At 49.8% G+C, this 23,691-nt stretch overlaps 1 protein-coding gene across 1 annotated transcript in view; it reads left to right on the forward strand.

The window, feature by feature from the left end:
* The first annotated feature begins 269 nt into the window (after window positions 1–269).
* NLRP12 (NLR family pyrin domain containing 12) overlaps window positions 270–23,691 on the forward strand; it is a 29,031-nt gene continuing 5,609 nt past the window's right edge. Inside the window, 8 exon segments of the mRNA XM_021682258.2 lie at window positions 270–552; window positions 5,521–5,601; window positions 8,378–9,067; window positions 9,070–10,078; window positions 13,924–14,094; window positions 15,808–15,978; window positions 17,845–18,015; window positions 21,169–21,336. Coding sequence (XP_021537933.1) covers window positions 270–552; window positions 5,521–5,601; window positions 8,378–9,067; window positions 9,070–10,078; window positions 13,924–14,094; window positions 15,808–15,978; window positions 17,845–18,015; window positions 21,169–21,336 — 2,744 coding nt within the window.

A 23,691-nucleotide genomic window follows, 5' to 3' on the forward strand; every position in this document is an offset into this window, starting at 1 on the left:
GAGCAGAAATGAAAGTCTTTCTCACGGTGGAATGGCTCCTGGGATTTCCTAATCTGACCAAGTTCCTCTTCTTGGAAGGGAACACCCACTGGTGCGTCGTGGGGCAGGGCAGGCGTCCCCTGCGGGGCGGGGGGGGGGGGCTCTATTTCAACACTAGGACTTGGCTCTCTCGCTCCTGCAGCCTGGCCTGAGGAGCCGCAGACGGTGGGCGTGCTGGCATCACTCATGCTGGGCTCCGGCTTCTGCCCTTCGCGGGGCACGACACCCCCATGCCCCGAGCCCCGGTCAGCGACGGCCTCTGTCGCCTCTCGGCCTACCTGGAAGAACTGGAGGCCGTGGAGCTGAAGAAATTCAAGCTGTACCTGGGCACCGAGGTGGAGGCGGGCAGGATCCCCTGGGGGCGGCTGGAGCCGGCCGGGCCGCTTGACACCGCGCAGCTGCTGGTGGCGCCCTGCGGGCCGGACGCCGCCTGGCCGCTGGCGCTGGGCCTCTTCCCGCGCATCAACCGACGGGACCTGTGGGAGAGAGGACAGAGGGGGGACCCGGTGAGGAGTAAGGACGCCGCAGGCCCCGCCGGGGGCCCTTCCGCTAGCGACAGTCGCCGCGCGCAGGAGACCCGGCTCTCGCTTCTGCCCTTGGCCTTGCTCGCGCTGCGTTCTGCCCGCGACGCCCTCGCTCTGCCCGGAAAACCCCTGCTTCGCCATCAGAACCCAGGAGGCACTATCTCGTGCGCGAGTTCTTTCCTCCCCCACCCCTCCGCCCCCGGGCCTGCCCCTGGCCCTCAACCACCCCGGCTGGCTTCTGCAGCGCCCGGATTTCTCTTACTGTATCTCCTGTCCTATGAGATAATCCGGGTGCTGCCAACACCCACTCCCTCCCATAACACGGCGTCCACGGTGCACAGGACGCGCTCCGCGCTTTCCACGGCGCACAAAGACGCACTCTGTGCTTTCAGTGCTGTGTGAGAGATATTGTTATGATCACCCCTGTTATAGAGGTAAGGAAACTGAGGCTCAGAAAAACACGATTTGCCCCCAGACGAGAGCTCCTGGGTTAAAACCCGCAGAGAGGGGCGCCTGGGTGGCTCAGTTGGTTAAGCGACTGCCTTCGGCTCAGGTCATGATCCTGGAGTCCCGGGATCGAGTCCCGCATCGGGCTCCCTGCTCGGCAGGGAGCCTGCTTCTGCCTCTGACCCTCCCCCCTCTCATGTGCTCTCTCTCTCTCGTTCTCTCTGTCTCAAATAAAAAAAATAATAAAATAAAATAAAACCCGCAGAGGGTTTCAGGCGGCGCGCAGCGGATACCAGCTGCTGTTGAGGGTGGCGCGGATGAGAAAACAGAGACCCTGCTTTGTAGAATTTGCTACTCTGCATGGTGTAAATACTCCCCGGAGGGCTGATTTGAAGTTCCCAATGTGATGCCCACTGGCTTGTAATTCATAGAAATTTAGCGGCAGACTCTCTTGAGCTGGTGAGGCGTAATGACAAGAGGTCTCCTCAGATCCGGTCTCAGGTGGCTCCTTCTCTCCCTGTCTCCATCGTCGGAGAGCATTGCAGAGGCCTCGGACTGCGGGAGTGTGAGACGTTCCATCTTTACTCAAGGACACCTATGAAAATGAAAGCGCTATCAGCAATAAAGAAAAAAGGATAAATGTATTCATTTATGATCTCATATAATTGTTTTACTTATAGAAGTTCTACATACTCCTTATAGGAAATTCAAATAATATACAAGTATGAAGTGCCCCCCCCCCTTCTCCCACTGCACCTAAACCTCTCCCCAGCATCACAACTGATGACTTTGGCAAGCATCCTTCTCCAGACCGTGTCCTTTCAATTCATCGAAAGGCAGCCCCATGGTCTGAAGCTTAGCTTATTTCCAGCTGTGTGGTGCTGGAAAATCGGTGTACCTCTCTGGGCCTCTGTTGCCTCATCAGTAAGACAAAAGGGACTGGATTAGCTCAGGGGTTCTCGCATGTTAATGTGCGTGGGAATCATCCAGACACCCTGCTGGGAAGGTAGAATCCAAGACCAGCAGGTTAGGGGCACCAGGAATCTGCATTTGGATGTGGGTGGTGTTCATGGCACACTTCAGAAAATACTAAGCTAAAACATCTCTGGGGGGGGCCGCCTGGGTGGCTCAGTCGTTAAGCGTCTGCCTTCGGCTCAGGTCATGATCCCAGGGTCCTGGGATCGAGCCCCGCATCGGGCTCCCTGCTCCGCGGGAAGCCTGCTTCTCTCTCTCCCACTCCCCCTGCTGGTGTTCCCTCTCTCGCTGTGTCTCTCTGTCAAATAAATAAATAAAATCTTTTAAAAAAAAAAAAAAGAGGTAGGATGACTTCTTTCTAAAAAAAATCTCTGGGGGCGCCTGGGTGGCTCAGTTGGTTAAGCGGCTGCCTTTGGCTCAGGTCATGATCCTAGGGTCCTGGGATCGAGCCGCACATCGGGCTCCTGGCTCAGCAGGGAGCCTGCTTCTCCCTCTGCCTCTGCCACTCCCCCTGCCTCTCCCCCTGCTCGTGCTCTCTCTCTCTGTATCTCTGGGTATCTCAAATGAATAAATAAAATCTTTAAAACAAAACAAAACAAAAAAAATATCTCTGATGTCTTTGTCAGCTGTAATATTCACTGATCGCCTTTTTAAATTTTATTTTATTTATTTATTTATTTTTAAAGATTTTGTTTATTTGACAGAGAGATAGAGAGAGCACAAGTAGGCAGAGCGGCTGGCAGAGGGAGAGGGAGAAGCAGACTCCCTGCTGAGCAGGGAGCCCGACATGCGACTCAATCCCAGGACCCTGGGATCATGACCTGAGCCGAAGGCAGATGCTTTACTGACTGAGCCACCCAGGCGCCCGCTTTTTTTTTTAATTGTGGTAAAATACACATAACAAAATTATTATAAATTAATTGGACTCTTCTAGATATGTCATAGAAGTGGATTCACAGAGTGTCTTTTTGTGACTGTCTTATTTCACCCAGCATAATGGTTTCAAGACTCATCCATGTTATAGCATGTGTCCGAGTTTTCTTCCTTTTTAAGGCTGAATAATATTCCATCGTGTGGAATACACACACACACACACACACATTACATTTTAATTCATTCATCTCTTGATGAGCCCTTGGGTTGCTCTTACCTTTTGGTTATTGTAAATAACGCTGTTGTTAACATGGGTGTACAAATATCTCTTCTAGATTCTGCTTTCAATTATTCTGAGTGTGTACTCAGAAATGAAATTGCTGGATCAAATGGTAATTCTATTTTAATATTTTAAGGAATGCATTGTTTTCCATCATGGCTGCCCCATTTTACATTCTCACCACAGTGCACGAGGTTTCCAATTTTCCCACATCCCCGCCAACACCTATCTCTAGATTTTTGTGTCTTTTTTTCCCCCCCATTTTTTTAAAAAAGTAATCTCTGTGCCCCAGGTGGGGCTCAAACTCATTGCCCTGGGCTAAGGAGCTGCACAATCCACCGGTTGAGCCAGCAATGCTAGCCCTCTGTTATATTTGTTTAAAGCAGCCATCCTAATGAGCGTGAAGTCTGATTTCTGTCATTTGTGATTAGTTTTCCCTGGGCATCACCTCAAGTCCTTGTTTCCTACAACCTCACACATCCGGTTTTGGGCAAATCCCAGTACTTCCAGCTCCAAGCATTGCCTCCCACTGCTGCCACCCAGTGGGTAACCCACCTTGCGCTTGGCTAACTGCCCCTAGCTGGGCTTTGCTTCCCACCCCACCCCCATCCCCCACGGCTTCTTACAGGCTTTCCCCACTCAGCAGGCACAATAATCTTTACAACCATTGATTAAATCATTCCCCTCCCTTGTTTTGAATCCTCCAAAGGCCTCTGTTGTGAAGAGAATGTAATCCAAACTCCTCAACCTGCTCCCACAAGATCTGGCTGAGCCTGTCTCTCCAAACACACCCAGCACTTACCCTGAAGCTCATTCCACTCCAACTTCATTCCTCTCTTGTGTCATTGTGTTCTTCCCCAGGACTTTTACCCTTGCTGTGTTTTTTGTTTTTTGTTTCCTGCTTAGAACAACTTTGCTCATATATCTGGCCCCTTGCCATTTGGATCTTGGATTAAGTGTCTTATACCGTGTTCTGATTACCCCCCTATTCACCCCATTGATGGAGGAGGGATAGCCCTCCCTAAATGGTTTTGGATAGCTGGACACATTACACCAAACCCAGGACAGATGAGACTGACAACAGTCACATGCACTCACAGCCCAGGGGAGGAGACCCCATGCACCACGCAGGTCTCACAGGGTTGCACTCAGGAATACAGTGAACCCGCAGGGGCTGTGCGAGGCAGGCTTTGTAGACAGAGGAGCATGGGGTGCTTTGTGATTCCTGAAAAAAGGATGAGATTGACTTGTTTGAATGATTTCATGGGCCCGCAGGGAACTGGAACTTTTGAGAATGACGGCCACCAGGTGAGGTGCACTAGGTCTAGGAGATAGGGGATGAGGTGGGGGGCAGCTGGTCGACTTCTGCTAGGAAAACTAGTCAAGTGGGGAGGCTGCCCCACTAGGTGAGCGCATACCTGGCCAGAGCACCAGAACTCACACTTAGGCTCACATTTTGGGGTCCAGTGAGGCTCAAAGATGCCCAGGAAACATTGGCAATTTTTGATCTTACAATACATCCACAGAAAAGCCTTTCCTGGCCACCTAAACCAAAATACTACTTTCAATCACTCTGTTATGTACCCTTGTTTAATTGTAGATAACAACTTTCATCATTATCCGAAGTTATATGAAGTGCTTATTTGTAAAATTTTTTAAAAGATTTTATTCATTTATTTGAGGGAGAGACAGAGCATGAGCAGGGGGAGGGGCAGAGGGAGAGGGAGAAGCAGACTCCCCGCTGAGCCCAGAGCAGCTAACCTGGGTCTGGATCCCAGGACCCCTAGATCATGACCTGAGCCAAAGTCAGGTGCTTAACTGCCTGAGCCACCCAGGTGCCTGAAGTGTTCGTTTTTGATGTACTCAACTCCCCACACCGCTAGAACGTAAGGTCCATGGAGCAGAGCCCTTGTTTATTGCTGTGTATCCAATGCTAGCAAAATGCCTGGATAACATTGGTGCCCAATATTTGTATATTTGTTGGATGGATGGATGGATGGATGGATGGGTAGGTGGGTGCGTGCATGGATGGATGAGACATAGCCAAGGACTGAAGGAGAGGGAGGGAATCCAAGCTGACTCACAACTTCCTGCCTGAGGGGATTTGTTGGATGGATGGAGGTGCCAATCACCATGATGTGCACCCAGGAAGGAGAGTGGGTTACGAAGCACAAGTGTTTTCAACAGTGCATGTGAGGTGACTGCCAAACATTCGGGGTGTGGGTGGGCAGAGAATTATCATGTAGACAGTTTGATGTAATAGTAACTAATATTTTTTAAATTGACATATGAGTTATATTTGTTTCAGGCATGCACAGTAGCTAATATTATAGCGAGCTAGCCAGAAAAATACTAGCTGATCTCCTAAAATGTCTCTTCCAGATACTCCGCCTGGTGGCCCATCCTCACTGGGAAGCCAGTCAGCATGTTCTCTGGAAGTCTTTCCTGGAGCTCCAAGAAGAGGTGAGCTATGAGCCATGTAGCTTGTAGAATGCACAAGCCACATGAATCAGACTATCTGACACAGTAGATCAAGCAAAAAAAAAAAGACATTTATTTAATGTTTGCATATAGCAAGAAATCTTGGGCTGGGTGGTTGCAGAGTTGATGTAGTAGATCAACAACACCGTAGGGGCACCTGGGTGGCTCAGTCGGTTAAGCGTCTGCCTTGGGCTCAGGTCATGATCCCAGGGTCTTGGGATCGAGCTCCGCATCAGGCTCCCTGCTCAGTGGGGAGCCTGCTTCTCCCTCTCCTTCTGCCTGCTTGTGCGCTCTCTCTCACTGTGTCTCTCTCTGTCAAATAAATAAATAAAATCTTAAAAAAAAAAAACAACCCACCATCAAAGCCCCAACTTCTTACTGGTTCATTTGTCCTGAGACTTGTCACCTCACGTTGCAGGGTGGCAACCAAACCATGCAGGTCAATTCTAAGCAGGGGAGAAAAGAGAGACAGAAGGTTTTCTTCCTCGACAGGGTATCGTTTTATTCAGGAATAAAATCCTTTCAATGCGCTTCCCCCTTCCCAGTGGTCATCCCCCTCCCCCCTTTGGTGGGGACTGGGGCACATTCCCAGACTAGCCACTGGCCACAGGCAATGAGATTGCTCATGACTGGTTTAGCCAACATTCATCCTCCCGGGCTTGTGAAGGGACAGCATTCACTGGAACCAAGGGATCAGCACCATTACCTTAATAAAATCAGGATTGTTGGCAAGGAACAAATGAGTATGGGTTGCGGGACAGACAGCACCATCAACAATAACACCAATGATTCTGGACACCTTTCAAGGCTCCTTAATGCACTGGGCATAGCACATGGCCAAATATTGTTAACTCCATCTTTGTTCTCATCCTTATTTTAAGCTTTTCTATTTTCCTAATGTTCTCAGTGTCTCAAAATAAGAACACTTTCTCTACAGGAAAAGACTAAGACTTGTACAGAATCCGAACATTACTGTCACAATTATCTTTGTTCAACTGAAAAATGTTTTCTACATGAAATAGAATCACTGTTGACAAAAGAGAAGGACAATTGGTGTGTATTTATGAATCTAGAAGTATTAATATTTATTAATACACATTAAGGGAGCTAATAAAATGACTTTATCAACAGATGAATGGATAAACAAAATATGGTGTATATATATATGTATCTATTCCATATACATGTATACCATATGCATACAATGGAATATTATTCAGACTTAAAAAGGAATGAAATTCTGATACTTGCTACAGCATGGATATACTTTGAAAGCATTATGCGGGCGCCTGGGTGGCTCAGTTGGTTGAGCGACTGCCTTCGGCTCAGGTCATGAGCCTGGAGTCCCTGGATCGAGTCCCGCATCGGGCTCCCTGCTCGGCAGGGAGTCTGCTTCTCCCTCTGACCCTCCCCCCTCTCATGTGTCTCTCTCATTCTCTCTCTCTCTCAAATAAATAAATAAAATCTTAAAAAAAAAAAAAAGAAAGCATTATGCTAAGTCAAATGAGCCAACACAAAAAGAGACTGTGTGATTTCACTTATATGAGATACCTAAAGTAGTCATATTCATGAGACAGAAAGTGGTCGCCAGGGGCTGGGGTAGGGAGAGGAATGAGGAGTTAGTGTTTAATAGGCACAGAGTTTCTGTTGATCATGATGGGAAAGTTCTGGAAATGGATAGTGGTGATGATTGCACAAGTTTGCAAATGCACGTAATGTCACTGAGTCCATCAAACACTTTTTAAGTAAAAATGCTAAATTTTAGGTTATGTATATCTTACTACAATTAAAAATATGAGTACATGCATTCCTTTCGAGAGAGTCCTGGGATCACATTTAGATCTCTTGTTTACCTTCCTTTGGGCAGACAGTATGGGCCTCTGGTGACATCCAAATATAAAAGGATACATTATTATCTGGACCAGGGTTCCCCCGCCTGGGCACCACTGGCAGTTTGGGCTGGATCATTCTCTGTTGTGGGGTATCCTGGGCACCGTAGGATGTTGAGCAGCATCCCTGGCCTCCACCCACTAGATGGTAGTAGCCTGCCCGCCCCCCATTCCCTAGTTGCTGCAGCCCAAAATATCTCCAGACCTTGCCAGAAATCCCCTAGGGGGGACCCCATCACCCTGCTGAGCACCACTGTTCTAGGTTACGCATTCACTTCCATACCAAGTTGATTTCCCAAAGAGACTTTAAGCAGGGAACTTACAGAACAGGTAAGTTCTCTGGTGCAGATACGAATCTGCCTTTTTTCAAAGGGGGCACGGAAAACTTGGCAGCACTGCCTTCTCAAACTTAAACGTGCATGCAAATCACGCAGCAGTCTTGTTAGAAATGCAGTTTCTGATTCAGCAGGTGGGGGAGCGGGGCTCACGTTGCATTTCCCACCAGCTCCTGGTGAGCCCACAGGGGATTTCAGTGTCTCTTCACCGGGAGGACCCGAGCGAACCGGTCGCTGAGATTGACGCGTTCCTTAGGTGCCCTTGTGGTCTTCCATCAGCTCCTGGGCGTGGACCACCGTTTGAGTAGCAAGGACAGAATACTCTGTAAGGATAGTTCCCATGTTAGCGCCTCTGCTTCCCAAGGAAAGGGGAGATCTTGATAGAGAAGTACCAAGGTTCCCAGGCTCCATCCAGAAAACCGTCCCATGGATATTGCAGAACAAGTAGGCACTAGACTGTGGTTTGCTTTAACTCATGAGTCCGTGAACGGTTGCTGATGAGTGTCCCACGCACCCCTCATTCCTGCCCGTGAGATCCCCGGGAAACCTACAGGGACTATGTCCGCAGGAAGTTCCGGCTGATGGAAGACCGCAATGCGCGCCTAGGGGAGTGCGCCAACCTCAGCCACAGATACACCCGTCTCCTCCTGGTGAAGGAACACTCAAACCCCATGTGGGCCCAGCAGAAGCTTTTGGACACTGGCTGGGGACAGGCGAGAACTGTGGGACACCAGGCCAGCTTCATCCAGATGGAGACCCTCTTTGAGCCCGACGAGGAGCGCCCCGAGCCGCCACACACTGTGGTCCTGCAGGGAGCAGCGGGGATGGGCAAGTCCATGGTGGCCCACAAGGTGATGCCGGACTGCGCCGACGGGAGGCTCTTCCAGGACAGGTTTGATTACGTCTTCTACATCAACTGCAGGGAGATGAACCAGAGCACCACCGAGCAGAGCGCCCAAGACCTCATCTCCAGTTGCTGGCCTGAGCCCAGCGTGCCCCTCCAGGAGCTTGTCTGAGTGCCTGAGCGCCTCCTATTCATTATTGATGGCTTTGATGAGCTAAAGCCCTCTTTCCACGACCCTCGGGGCCCCTGGTGCCTCTGTTGGGAGGAGAAACGGCCCACAGAGCTTCTCCTTTGCAGCCTGATTCGGAAGAAGCTGCTGCCCGAGCTGTCGGTGCTCATCACCACCAGGCCCACCGCCTTGGAGAAGCTCCACCGCTGGCTGGGCACCCCAGGCATGTGGCGATCCTGGGCTTCTCTGAGGCAGAAAGGAAGGAGTACTTCTACAAGTATTTCCACAACGTGGAGCAGGCTGACCAAGTCTTCCATTTCGTGAGGGACAACGAGCCCCTCTTCACTTTGTGCTTCGTCCCCATGGTGTGCTGGGTCGTTTGCACCTGCCTCAAGCAGCAGCTGGAGGATGGGGGGCTCCTAAGGCAGACATCCAAGACCACCACAGCGGTGTACATGCTGTACCTCCTGAGTCTGATGCAGCCCAAGCCGGGGAGCCCAACCCTCCAGCCCCCACCCAACCAGAGAGGGCTGTGCTCCTTGGCAGCAGACGGCCTCTGGAATCAGAAGATCCTGTTTGAGGAGCGGGACCTCCGGAAGCATGGCCTAGATGGGGCAGACGTATCTTCCTTCCTCAACATGAACATCTTCCAGAAGGATATCAACTGTGAAAAGTTCTACAGCTTCATCCACCTGAGCTTCCAGGAATTCTTCGCTGCCATGTACTATCTCCTGGATCCCAGGGAGGGTGGGTCCGGCCCGGAGCAGACCGTGACAAGGCTGCTGGCTGAGTACGGGTTTTCAGAACGGAGCTTCTTGGCCCTTACCGTCCGTTTCCTGTTTGGACTCCTGAATGAGGAGATGAGAAGCTACCTGGAGAAGAGTCTTTGCTGGGAAGTCTCGCCTCACATCAAGGCAGAGCTACTGCGGTGGATCCAAAGCAAAGCTCAGAGCGAGGGCTCTACTCTGCAGCAGGGCTCCCTGGAGCTCTTCAGCTGTCTGTACGAGATCCAGGAGGAGGATTTTATCCAACAGGCCCTGAGCCACTTCCAAGTGGTCGTGGTCAGCAACATGGCCACCAAGATGGAGCACGTGATTTCCTCCTTTTGTGTGAAGAACTGCAGGAGCACCGTGGTGCTGCATTTGCACGGGGCTGCCTACAGCATGGACGAGGACGATGGGGGGAGATGGGCTTCGGGGCCCCAGACGCTGCCGGCACAGTCGTAAGTACTCGGTGGGGCTCACTCTCCAAGTTCTTGCTCTCAACCGCGTTGGTGTCCTCAACTGGTGTTGGTGTTGTCGCCACCCCAGGAGATACTTGGCAATATCTGGAGAAATGTTGGGTCGTCACAACTAGAGGAGGTAGGGGGTTGCTGTGGCATTTGGGGGGTGCAGGCCAGGGATGCTGCAAAGACACCCCAGAGTGCCCAAGACGGCCCCCACCACAGAGGATGGTCTGGCCCCCAACGTCAACAGTGTCCAGGTTAGTGTCCTATCTTAAACAGTACCCATTTGGACTAAATTGGGGCCCCAGTCAAGGACAGCGTATCCAGCCGACAAATATTATCCAGGGTGTTTTTTTATCGGGTGCAGGCAGTGTGAGTAAGCCAACAGTGCCCCCGCCAACCCAGACATCCTAATGGGAAGGGAGAGAGACAATGAGCAGTAAATAAAGAAACAGGCAAACAAGCAAAAAAAAAAAAAAAAGATCATTCAGGTAGTTTCAGATGGAGAGAAGCATTATAAGGACAATAAAATAGGGTGGTGTTAAGAGAAAGTGATCTGGAGGGCTGGGGGATGGAAGAAGGAAGCTCGGAAGAAGTGACTCTTTTGGCTTTTTGGCTAAGACCTTGTGTTGGTTTGGGTTCCCCAAGGAGTAATCTTAGACACAAAGATTTGAATGTAAGTAAAACAGAGGAGGGAAATCATCCTTTTTCCTTCTACCCTCTTAGGTCTTGTATGGAGGCCTGTAAATTAAACAGACAAAAGACAGATTAACAGAGAAAAGCAAAGATGTTATTAGATGTTTATTAGTTCTGGGTGGTTCAGTCAGTAGAGCATGTGACTTTTAATCTCAGGGTCATGAGTTCAAGCACCACATTGGGCATAAAAAAAAAAAGTGAATTAATTCGTCCTCACTTACACCTGGGAGTCCCCAGAGATGAGTAACTCAAAGGGCTGGTTAGAACCTGGGCTTTTATAGCGTCCTAACACAAGAACAATACATTTTTAGAGAAGTGGCAAGACAAAGGAAAAGGAAACTGAGTTTCTCTGGAGGTTAATTGTGGGAAGGCAGAAATATGGGGGAAACTAATGGGCTGATGTGTTTGTGCAGGTTTGTCTTGGAGCTGTAGGGGTGGAAAATTCTCTTCTTCTCTCTTTGGGTCTCTGGCTGGGCCTAAGAACTAAACTGACATATGACAGATTCACAGGAGAAAAGCAGACACAGTTTATTGAATTTTCACATGTGCTTGGGAGCTTGCACCACAGCAGGAAGCTCTCATTCATTCGGATAAAAAACAATCAACTTGGAAAGAATTGACAGGCCATCTGAGGACATGTCAGGCTGAATTTCCAATCAGCTTTATCATGTCACTACATAGAAAGCTACATTAAAGGATCTCTGAAATTAGGGGCTCCTGGGTGGCTCAGTCAGTTAAGCGTCCGACTCTTGATTTCGGCTTGGGTCATGATCTCAGGGTCCTGGGATCGAGCCCCGCGTGGGGCTCCCCGCTCTGTGGGGCGACTTCTTGTCTCCCTCTCCCTCTGCCCCTCGCCCACCTCACATGCACTTGCTTGGGTGTGCCCTCTCTAAAATAAATAAAATCTTTAAACATAGATAAATAAATAAAATGAAAGATCTCTGCAATTAGGGGTGCGCCTGGCTCAGTCAGTGAAACATGTGACTCTTGGACTTGGGGTCATAAGTTTGAGCCCCATATTGGGCGTAGAGTTTACTTAAAAGAAAAAAGAAAAGAATTGACAAGACAAAGGGCTTTGGGCTGGGGGGCAGTGCAAGGTGACGAAGTAACAAGGTCGTTTACATAGACTTCTTGGCCCGAAATTCACTCTCTGGTGATCAGCACGCCCCTCTTCCTTCTGGTACAGGGAGGAGACCCTTCACGACGGAGACTGATCCGCTCTCAGGGAAGAAGGGCCAGATGGTGGTGGGGTAGGGGGTCAGTGACCCTCCTGCCTCTGCCTCTTTCTCAGACTCCTTCAGCTCAAGACATCTGAGGTGCCACCACCTCTTGGCGTAGTGTGTTCTGAGCCACCCAGGCGCCTCTAAACGTAGCCTTTAAGACAGACTGTATAACTGGAAGTGAATCAGGAGGCCCTACTGGCCGCATGTCATACCCTGTGCCGTGTGGTTCAGCCCGTTTTCCATCCCAGGCTGATTCAAAGGGACTGTCATAAAGATTTTAGAGATTCCAAAATTACATATCTCCCAAAATTCCCCAGGAAGTGCAAAGCTTCTAATTATAGCTTGGTCTTTCTGGTCACCAGCCCCACCCAGAAGCTCACCCCAAGTCACCTCATGAGAACAAAAGCTTCTCCTATCACCCGAAAAGTCCAAAGGATTTAGGAGCCCTGGGTCAGGGATGGGGTCAAAGACCATTAGGGGCTCTGTGCCAGGAACCAGAGGCAGAGACCAATATATATACTTTCTAGGGGCGCCTGGGTGGCTCAGTTGGTTAAGCAACTGCCTTCGGCTCAGGTCATGATCCTGGAGTCCCGGGATCGAGTCCCGCATCGGGCTCCCTGCTCGGCAGGGAGTCTGCTTCTCCCTCTGACCCTCCTGACCCTCCCCTGTCTCATGTGCTCTCTCTCTCAGTCTCTCTCTCTCAAATAAATAAATAAAATCTTAAAAAAAAAAAATTCAGGATCTTGAGGGGGGGAGATTGTCTTGGATTATCCAGGTGAGACACCCGCTTGGACGCTCACCCCGTGAGACTCCTTTCAGACTTCGGACCTCCAGAACTAGAAGATAACCGAGTGTGTTGTTTCAAGCTGCTATGCTCGGGGAACAGGAGTCAGATATCGGCAGGCTGGCCACCATGAAACCATTGAGGTTTCATGGAACAAGGTCATCACACACCCGGCTAGGGGGCCCCGCAGTTGCCTCGTGCTCATGAGGTCCCTGTGCAGCTGGACTTGTTTTTGTTTTTTTTTTTTAATGTTTTATTTATTTATTCATGAGAGTCAGAGAGAGAGAGAGAGAGGCAGAGGCAGAGGCAGAGGGAGAAGCAGGCTCCCCGCCTAGCAGGGAGCCCGATGTGGGACTCGATCCCAGGACCCTGGGATCATGACCCCAGCCGAAGGCAGACGCCTAACCATCTGAGCCACCCAGGCGCCCGGACTTGGTTTTTGAAGAAAGTGTGGAAACCCCTATTTTCACGTGAGGCCTCCTGATGTATAAATCATTGGAGGAATTCAGCTCCCAGGCCACAGGCTCATGATTTCTGGCTCTGGATCTTCAGTAGAGACCTTCGTAATTTCATTAGCTGGGAAGAAACGGAGGGACTGCAGAAAACCACTAGGTTCATCTGTGTTTCTAGAACGCGAGCAGAACCCCCGGGAGGCTGTCCGAAACACAGATTTCAGGGATGCACCCCCAGAATCTCTGATGAAGTGGGGCTCCAGTGCCGGGGCACCTGGCCTCCCCCCGCCCACTCTGCTGATTAGTGGAAAAGGGTGGAAAAGGGTAGAAAAGGGTGGAAAAGGGCTCCCTGGTGTTAAATCAACAAGGAGCAAAGCCTGAACATTTTCTGCCCTGTCTGGGGGGGTGCTAATGCTTGTGAAAAAATATATATATAATAATAATAATTACAGTGGGATATTTAAAATACACGCATGAGGGGCGCCTGGCCGGCTCAGTCCATAGAGTGTGCAACTCCCGTCTCAGGGTTGGGAGTTCAAGCCCTGAGTGGGGCTGGAGCCCACTTCAGAAAAGTAACCAGTAAAGATGACAAACGCTTCATAAAGCGGGAGGTGACACACAGTCCCCGCACAATCGCTGTGCCGCGTCGGGCACAACCAGGCTTTGTCCTGTGTCCCCTCCTTGCAGACCCGAGAAGAACGTTTTGCCAGAGGCCTACAGCGAACAGCTTGCTGCCTCTCTAAGCACCAGTCCGAACCTGACGGAGCTGGTTCTGTACCGCAACGCGCTGGGCAGCCGGGGCGTGAGGCTGCTGTGTCGGGGGCTCCGACACCCCGACTGCAAACTTCAGAACCTGAGGTGAGTCCAGGCGGGCCTGCACCCCCGTCTTCAGGGGGCCCTGTCTTTAGGGGGGCCCGTCAGAAAGACTAGACGGTGGTGCTCGCGCTCACTGCCCTCACGAAGCACCACACACTTGGGGGCTTAACCAACAGAAATTCATTTTCTCACGGTTCCGGGTCCAGGTGTGGGCGGGGCTGCTGGGTTCCGGGTCCAGGTGTGGGCGGGGCTGCTAGGTTTGGGATCCAGGTGTGGGCGGGGCGGCTTTCCCCTCTGCAGTCTCCTCGCTGTGTGTTCACACCTGCGTGTCTGTGTCCATTTCCTCTTTCTGTAAGGACACCAGGCACAGCGGTGACCTCATTTTAATTACTTCTTTAAAGACCCTATTTCCAAATACAGGCACACTCGGAGGTACGGGGGTTAGGATTTCAGTGTATGAATGTTGGGGGACGCGACTCAGCCCATACCTACCAGAAGCAGTCAGTAGAAATTCCAGCATCATTATCTCCTGCTTCTCTTATTTTATCTCCTCTTTTCCAGGCTTCCTACCTCAAATCACACTCCCCGATTTCAAAGCGGAGTGCACAAAGCCTTAGTAATTAAAACAGTCTGGTGCCGGGGGCGCCTGGCTGACCCAGTCGGAGGAGCAGGGGACTCTTGACCTCGGGATCCTGAGTTCCAGCCCCACGTTGGGCAGAGATTACTTAAAAAAAAAAAAAGGTGAAGATGGTAAATTTTACGTTATGCATATTCTACCGTGCTGTTACCAAACATGGCACCATTAAGGCATGGCTTACAGAAATTAGATGACAGCCAGCTGAGGGAACCAGGGGTGTCTGGACCCTGACCCAGAACACAGCCCTGCTCCCCTAGCCCAAGTCCTGAAGGGCAGACACTGGGATCAGGGCCCAGTAAAGCAGGCAACCATTTTGTGAGCAGGACATGGGTCCGATCCCAAAGACATAATAATAAGTAATACCATACTTTCTTGAACTCATGCCACGTGCAAGGAACCGTGCCAAGAACTTACATTACGTATGTCACCAGCTCATTCAGGTCAATGCCATCAGCCTTGCTTTCCTGCGGTCAGGGAGAGATGCAGTGATGAGCAAGCTTCCACGGGGCCGGCGCGTTCCTTGGGATCCACTGGCCACACGCACCTCCTTCTCCAAGTGAAGGAAAAGCCTCAGAACGGAGCCAGTAGGAGGGTCTCGAATTCCTCTCTAAGGGCACCTCTGTGACAGCATTTCCTTCACTGCAAAGCACCAAGACATCTTATGTCATTCTTGTTGCTTTTATTTATTTATTTATAATTTTTTTATTCTTATGTTAATCCCCATACATTACATCATTAGTTTTAGATGTAGTGTTCCATGATTCATTGTTTGTGCATAACGCCCAGTGCTCCATGCAGAATGTGATATTTATTTTTTTTATTGACGTATCATTGACATACTGGAAAACTCAGCGGTGGTTTTTCTTTAGTGTATGCACAAGCTTGTGCAAATGTCCCCACAAACTCCAGGCAATCTTCCCCACAGCAGAAAGAGACACCCTAGCCCTTAGCAGGCACTCCCCAATCCCCCCCCCGCCCCTGGCACCCCCTGATCTCCTTTCTTTTACTTTAGAAAAGGGGGAGAAGAGGTATAGACCAAAGGAAGGGGGGAGACAAAGGACAAGGGGCAGAATCCACCACCATGGTGACCTGGCCCTTCTCCCCTCCCTCCCACCCAGCCTGAAGAGGTGCCGCGTGGCCAGCTCTGCGTGCCAGGACCTCGCGGCCGCCCTGATGGCCAACCAGAACCTAACGAGGGTGGACCTAAGCTGCAACAGGCTGGGGCTGCCGGGCGTGAGGCTGCTCTGCGAGGGGCTCCGGCATCCCAGATGCAGGCTGCAGGTGATCCAGTGAGTCTCCGCACCCTCTTGATGCAAGCCACCCAGCATCCCCTGGGGGGCTGCTTCTCTCCCCTCTGACACTTCTGCTCACAAATGTGTGGGGTTTCCCGCAGCAAGCAACTCTGCCACACCAGTGGGGGGGGTCCTACAGTTCCCTAACTGTTCAAGTCCATTCTGCCACCATCTACCTGGAGGTGGCATCATGTCCCACAGGTGAGGGCTTGGTCCCCTGAGATGGCCCCCCACTTCCCCCCACCCCCAGCTTCACTGTCAGTTACAAACCCCGGTTGTCACCTGGCTTCTTTTTATTTTTTTTAATTTTATTTATTTTTTAAATTTATTTATTCGACAGAGAGAGAGAGAGAAGCGAGAGAGGGAATACAAGCAGGGGGAGTGGGAGAGGGAGAAGCAGGCTTCCCGCTGAGCAGGGAGCCCGATGCGGGACTCGATCCCAGGACCCTGGGATCATGACCTGAGCCGAAGGCAGCCGCTTAATGACTGAGCCACCCAGGCGCCCCTATCACCTGGCTTCTGAACCTGCCTCGGGTTTGATTAATCTCCTGGGGTGGCTCAGAGAACTCAGGGAAACACTTACCTGTTTATTAAAGAATATGGTGAAGGATGCAGATGAACAGCCGGTGGAAGAGCCACATGGGGTGAGGTCTGGGAGGGTCCCAGAGCAGGAGCTTCTGCCCCACGGAGCTGGGGTGCGTCACTCTCTCAGCATGGACGTGTTCACCAGCCTGGAACCTCCGAGCTGTGTGCTCTTGGGGTTTTATGGAGCCTTCCTCTGTGGGCCGCAGATCATTAACTCCATTTCCAGCCCCTCCCCCCTCTCCGAGGAGGGTGGGGGGCAGGGCTGAACATTGCCAGCCTCTCATCCTGGCGTGGTCTCTCTGGTGCCCAGCTGCCCACGGGAGCCCACCTTTTAGAACCAGAGACACTCCTAGCGTTCTTGTCACATAGAAAATGCAGGGGTTTCAGGAGCCCTGTGTCAGGAACGGGGTGGGGGCAGAGACCAGCACATGAGTTTTCTACTGTCTCCTGCCACGTCTCATCCCGTTGCTGACAGTGAACTCCTACTCAGCCTTTCGAGAACCATCTCAAACTCCCCAGAGAGTCTTCCCTAACTGTGCACGGTTTGCCAAGCCTGAGTTAGGCGTCCCCTCCACCGTGATGGTTTTATTTATTTATTTATTTGAGAGAGAATGAGAGACAGAGAGCACGAGAGGGAAGAGGGCAGAGGGAGAAGCAGACCCCCTGCTGAGCAGGGAGCCCGATGTGGGACTCGATCCTGGGACTCCAGGATCATGACCTGAGCCAAAGGCAGTCGTTTAACCAACTGAGCCACCCAGGCGCCCCACCGTGATGGTTTTAATAAACAGTAGCTCACTGTCTGAGCACCTACTGTGTGCCCTGCATGGTTCTACACCCTGTCCCTTTAGTAAAGTATGTAGTCCTTGCAACAACCTTAGGAAGCAGGTGCGATTATTATCCTTACTTTAGAGGCAATGAACCTAAGGCACAGCGGCAGCTCCCTGAAACATGAAACAGACTTGCTGACCGCTTGCTGGAGGGCGCAGGGCTAGTAGTGAGCGGCAGAGAGGGACGTACCCAGGTCTTGAGCTCTAGAGGCCCCACCTGAGCCATGGTGCGCTCCGGCCTCAATGACATCACCTTCACTAGAGGATACTTGCTTACCCCTCTGCATCATCAGACGGGACGCTCCTTGCTGGAAATGATGCAGTCTTGTTCATCTCTGAGCTGTAGTGACCCGTGTAGGTTTGTGTTGGGTGATTCAAGGGGCTAGGGGATGAGCCAGCAGGATAGAGGACAGCAAGATGGCGGCCTCTTCAACGTGTCTTTCCTCCTGAGGTTGAGGAAGTGTCAGCTGGAGGCTGGGGCTTGCCAGGAGATCGCCTCCGTGCTCAGCACCAATCGACACCTGGTGGAGTTGGACCTGACGGGAAACGCACTGGAGGATTTGGGTCTGAGGCTGTTATGTCAAGGCTTGAGGCACCCAGTGTGTAGGCTGCAGATCCTGTGGTGAGTTCTTCATGGGGTCAACTTAAAACACAAGTCTCCTTGTATTGAGGGATGGTATAAAAATCCATCCACTGTCTGTGCACCCGTTTGTAACAGCCTTATTCACAAGAGCCCAAAGGTGGAAACAGCCCACCATCCATCCACAGGTGTATGGGTAAACAAAATATGGCATATACATACGAGGGATATTACTCTATCTTTAAAAAAAGGCGTGAAATTCTGACGCATGCTCCGACGTGGACGAACCTGGAAGACATGATGTTAAGTGAAATGTCAATCACAAAAGGACAAAGATGATATGATTCCACTTATGACGTCCCTAGAATAGTCAAATCCAGACAGAACGTAGAACAGTGGTTGCCATGGGACCAGGGCAGGAGGGAATGGGGAACTGTGCGGAGTTTGTGTTTGGGACCATGCAAAGTTTTGGACGTGGATGGTGGTAATGGTTGCACAGCCTTGAGAATGTACTTAACGCCACTGAGTCGTACACTTAAAAATGGTTAAACGGGGCTGGTTCAGTTGGAAGAGGGTGTGACTCTTGATCCTGGGGGCATGAGTTCGAGCCCCATATTGGGTTGGGTATAGAGATGACTACATAAAAAGGTTAGAATGGTATAAAGTAAGCTTTACACTCAACGTGGGGCTCAAACTCAAGACCCCATCAAGAGTTGCACGCTCTGGGCGCCTGGGTGGCTCAGTCGTTGGGCGTCTGCCTTCGGCTCAGGTCATGATCCCAGGGTCCTGGGATCGAGCCCCGCATCGGGCTCCCTGCTCCGCGGGAAGCCTGCTTCTCCCTCTCCCACTCCCCCTGCTTGTGTCCCCTCTCTTGCTCTCTCTCTCTGTCCAATAAATCAATAAAAAATATATATATTTAAAAAAAAAGAGTTGCACGCTCTACCGACTGAGCCAGCCAGGCACCCCACGTGATATATATTTTACCACAATAAAACATAAATAAACAAACATCAAGGGGACAGTAACATCAGTGACGAGCACCATAGAGCCCCCTAAAATAAAGGCCTTCCGCAAAAACTCCTGTGGTCACCAGTGACAGACACCCCATCTCAGTGTGGTTGAAGACAAGTGAATTTGTTGGCCTCTGTGACCAAGAAGTCCAGAGGGAAATACTGGTTTCAAGCACAGCTGAATCCAGGGACTCACGTGGTAAAATCAGGACTCTGTCTCTGTCTTCCCTTTCTATATATAGGAAGACACTTTGCTAAATGTCAACCGGGGACATCTTTGAGGGACAATAGTTATTTCCTGCTCTATATTTGTATAAGTTAAGGCACTTCTAACAGCACCCCAAACACATCACTACAAACTTACGGCGTAGCACCAAAGATAGGTTGAGGAATCACACGTGACGAGCACAGAAATGTTGTTCTGTATTTTCTTGATTATTTTAGCCAAGAAAATGCATTGCACTAAAAATAAAATAAAATGCACATATCATAAAATTTACTGTCTTACGATTTTTTTTTAAAGTAGTCTCTGCACCCGGGCGCCTGGGTGGCTCAGTCGTTAAGCGTCTGCCTTCAGCTCAGGTCATGATCCCAGGGTCCTGGGATCAAGCCCCACATCGGGCTCCCTGCTCAGTGGGAAGCCTGCTTCTCCCTCTCCCACTCCCCCTGCTTGTGTTCCCTCTGTTATTGTGTCTCTCTCTGTCAAATAAATAAATAAAATCTTTAAAAAAAAAAGTAGTCTCTGCACCCAACGTGAGGCTCAAACTCACCACCCCAAGATCAAGAGTCGCACGCTCTACCAGCTGAGCCAGCCAGGCGCCCCTATCATCTCACCATTTTGAGGCACACAGTTCCGTGGTATTAAGCATTAACATTCACACTGTTGTGCAAACATCACCACCGTCCATCTCCTGAACTTTTCATCTTGTAAAACTGAAACTGTCCGTTCAACACGGACTCCCCATCTCCCTCCCCTGGCCCCTGATAACCTCTGTTCTACTTTCTGTCTTTATGAATTTGACTACCGTAGGTACCTCTTATAAGTAGAATCACAAAGTGTGTGTGTGTGTGTGTGTGTGTGTGTGTGTGTGTGTGACTGGCTTATTTTACTCTTTTCAAGGTTCTTTTCAAGGTTCATCCACATTGTAGCGTGTTTTAGAGGTTCCTTCCTTCTTACGGCTGAATAACATTACGTTGCATGGATATACCACAGTTTGCTTATCCATTCAATTCATCCACCGATGGACACGGGTTGCTTCTACCTTTTGGCTATTTTGAATAATGCTGTAAACACTGGGGTACAAATATTTCTTTGAGCCCTTACTTTCAATTCTTTGGGATATGCAACCAGAAATGGAATGGATGGATCATGTGGTTATTTTTTAATTTTTTTTCTTTTTTTTTTAAAGAGAGAGAGGCAGAGGGAGAAGCAGGCTCCCCGCTGAGCAGGGAGCCCGATGTGGGACTCGATCCCAGGACCCCGGGATCATGACCCGAGCCAAAGGCAGACGCTTAACCATCTGAGCCACCCAGGCACCCATTTTTTAATTTTTTTTAAAGTTTTATTTATTTATTTGACAGAGAGAGACACAGTGAGAGAGGGAACACAAGCAGGGGGAGTGGGACAGGGAGAAGCAGGCTTCCCGCGGAGCAGGGAGCCCAGTGCGGGGCTCGATCCCAGGACGCTGGGACCATGACCTGAGCCAAAGGCAGACGCTTAACGACTGAGCCACCCAGGCGTCTCTATTTTTTAATTTTTCATGGAGCTGCCATATTGTTTCCCACCGCCACTGTACCATTATTCATTCTTACAGACAGTGCATAAAGTTTCCAATTTCTTCACGTCCTTGCCAACGCTTGTGATTTTCAGGTTCTTTTTTTTTTAATTCTTAAAAAAACTGTATTATTATCATTTTCTATAATGGCTATCCTAATGGATGTGACGTGGTGTCTCGTGGTGGTCTTGATTTGCATTTTCCTAATGATGAGTGGTGCCGAGCATTTTTCATGTGATTTTGGACCACTTGTTTCCTTTCTGTGGAGAAATGTCTATTCAAAGCTTTTGCCCATTTTTTAAAAAAATGAGTTGTTTGTTTGAAAACTATTACGATTGGGGATAGGGAGGATAAAACTGGCGCTGTGTGGAAAACACTCCATGATGCATGCTGAATTGGATTTTCTGCAGGTTGAAGATTTGCCGCCTCACTGCGGCTGCCTGTGAGGATCTCAACTCCACCCTCAGCGTGAACCAGAGCCTGATGGAGCTGGATCTAAGCCTGAATGACCTGGGGGACCCCGGAGTGCTGCTGTGTGAGGGCCTCAGGCATCCCCAGTGCAAGCTTCAGACCCTCCGGTGAGTCCTGCTTTGCTCACCATCATCCGAGTCCAAATCCACAGTCCTTGCTCTTATGTCTGGGCTCACTGGGGTCACGCTCACTCCCCTCTTCTCGTAACTAACCTCTTAAGATTTTTCTGCCACAGGGCCTTTGTACAAGCTGTTCTTTCTTCCTGGGATGCCCTTCTGCTTTGCTAACCCCCCTTTTACCCTGGTGACATCTGTTTTATCTGTTAGGACTCAAAATAAATGCTTCTTCCCCATGCATGCCTTCCCTAACCCTTGAATAGGGTCTAGATTCCTAGCTGTGGGATTTAATTTGATCTTATGCTTCTCAGCATCACTCATTAAAACTCGTCATTCTTGTGCATGGGTGTGATCTTCCAAAAGTGCAGGAGCTGTGTCAGTTCTATACTCTGATGGCCACTATAAGACCTGGCTCAGGGGTGTTTGGAAATACATATATTTTATTTTAATTTTTTTATTAAGTTTTTTTGTTTTAAGTCCAAGTTAGTTAACTTATTTTTTTAAAGATTTTTATTTACTTATTTGACAGATAGAGACATAGCGAGAGAGGGAACACAAACAGGGGGAGTGGGAGAGGGAGAAGCAGGCTTCCCGCGGAGCAGGGAGCCCGACGCGGGGCTCGATCCCAGGACCCTGGGACCATGACCTGAGCCATCCTGGGACCATGACCTGAGCCAAAGGCAGACGCTTAACGACTGAGCCACCCACGCACCCTAGTTAACATATTTTTAAATGAGTGAATGCATGAGTACACCCAAGGAACAAAAAGAAAATGCAGAAGGCTGTCAATTTTCAGAAAATCATTTTTGGGGGCGTCAAAGGAGAGTCTGTCTGTCTGTCCTACAAAAGCCTCATCTACTCTCTGATGTCGTTCACGCTGGAGGGATTTTTTTTCCTTTCGAGACATTGTGAATCGCGTACCTTCTATTGCTTTTGTTACTTTTGGAGAAGTGCCCTGTTTCTTCCCATTCTTCTCTCCACCCCATTCGGTACCACGATATCACTGTGGACCCACACACACCTCTGCTTTAATTCTGTCTCCTTCATTGGCACCCCAAAGCTCATCTGCAGGCATGCCTGTCTCAATTTGATGTAAACGATACATCTCACCAATGTCCCCGCCCCACTTACCATTATACATTCAGGATGTGCTGACCTGGTCCAGACATATCTACCGCGTTCCTTTGAGCTGACCTGCATGCCATCCTCTGCAAACACCAGAAGCTGTGGAATCGTGCCCCTCCCCCCACCCCCACTCTGCTGTTCCTTCTTGTCCATGTCCCTTTCTGAACCCCAGTGAGATCCCACCCCCAGGGGCAGAGTCGCACACTCAGCCTGCATTTGCATCCTTGGTATTGCAACCCTTCTGAATAGCTCTCTAGAAAGATCGGCAGTTTACTCTTCCACCTGCAATTTAGGAAAGCTACTTTGCCGGTTATCTTTATGGTTATTCAACTTTCTATCTTTAAAGCCCTGGTGGGTGTAAAATGTTCTTAAATGGCATTTCCGTGTTGAGTATCTCTTCATGTGCTTATCAGCTTTTTCGGTTTCCCCATTCTGTGAATTGCCTATTCGTGTAATTTATTGATTTCTTTGGTATGTGTCCTACATTTCTCTTGATGCGCAGATGTTCCCTGTTTCAGACGTTAATCTTTTGTTGACTGCATACCTTGGAAGTGTCTGCTCAGCAGGTCACCAATCTGTCAAATTGTGGATGCTTTCATCAAACGTTTGAGGTCAAATCCATATGTATTTCTATGATTTATATTCTTTTTTTTATTCTTATGTTAATGCCCATACATTACATCATTAGTTTTAGATGAAGTGTTCCATGATTCATTGTTTGTGCATAACACCCAGTGCTCCATGCAGAATGTGCCCTTCTCAATACCCACCACCAGGCTAACCCATCCCCCACCCCCTCCCCTCTAGAACCCTCAGCTTGTTTTTCAGAGTCCATCGTCTCTCATGGTTCGTCTACCCCTCCGATTTCCCCTGCTTCATTCTTCCCCTCCCGCTACCTTCTTCTTCTTTTTTTTTTTTTTTTTAAGATTTTATTTATTTGCGAGAGAGACAATGAGAGACAGAGAACATGAGAGGGAGGAGGGTCAGAGGGAGAAGCAGACTCCCTGCTGAGCAGGGAGCCTGATGCGGGACTCGATCCCGGGACTCCAGGATCATGACCTGAGCCGAAGGCAGTCGCTTAACCAACTGAGCCACCCAGGCGCCCTCTTTTTTTTTTTTCTTAACATATATTGCATTATTTGTTTCAGAGGTAAGATCTGAGATTCAACAGTCTTGCACAATTTACAGCGCTTACCAGAGCACATACCCTCCCCAGTGTCT

The sequence above is a fragment of the Neomonachus schauinslandi genome, chromosome 16, assembly GCF_002201575.2.
Source record: "Neomonachus schauinslandi chromosome 16, ASM220157v2, whole genome shotgun sequence".
Lineage (NCBI taxonomy): Eukaryota > Metazoa > Chordata > Mammalia > Carnivora > Phocidae > Neomonachus > Neomonachus schauinslandi.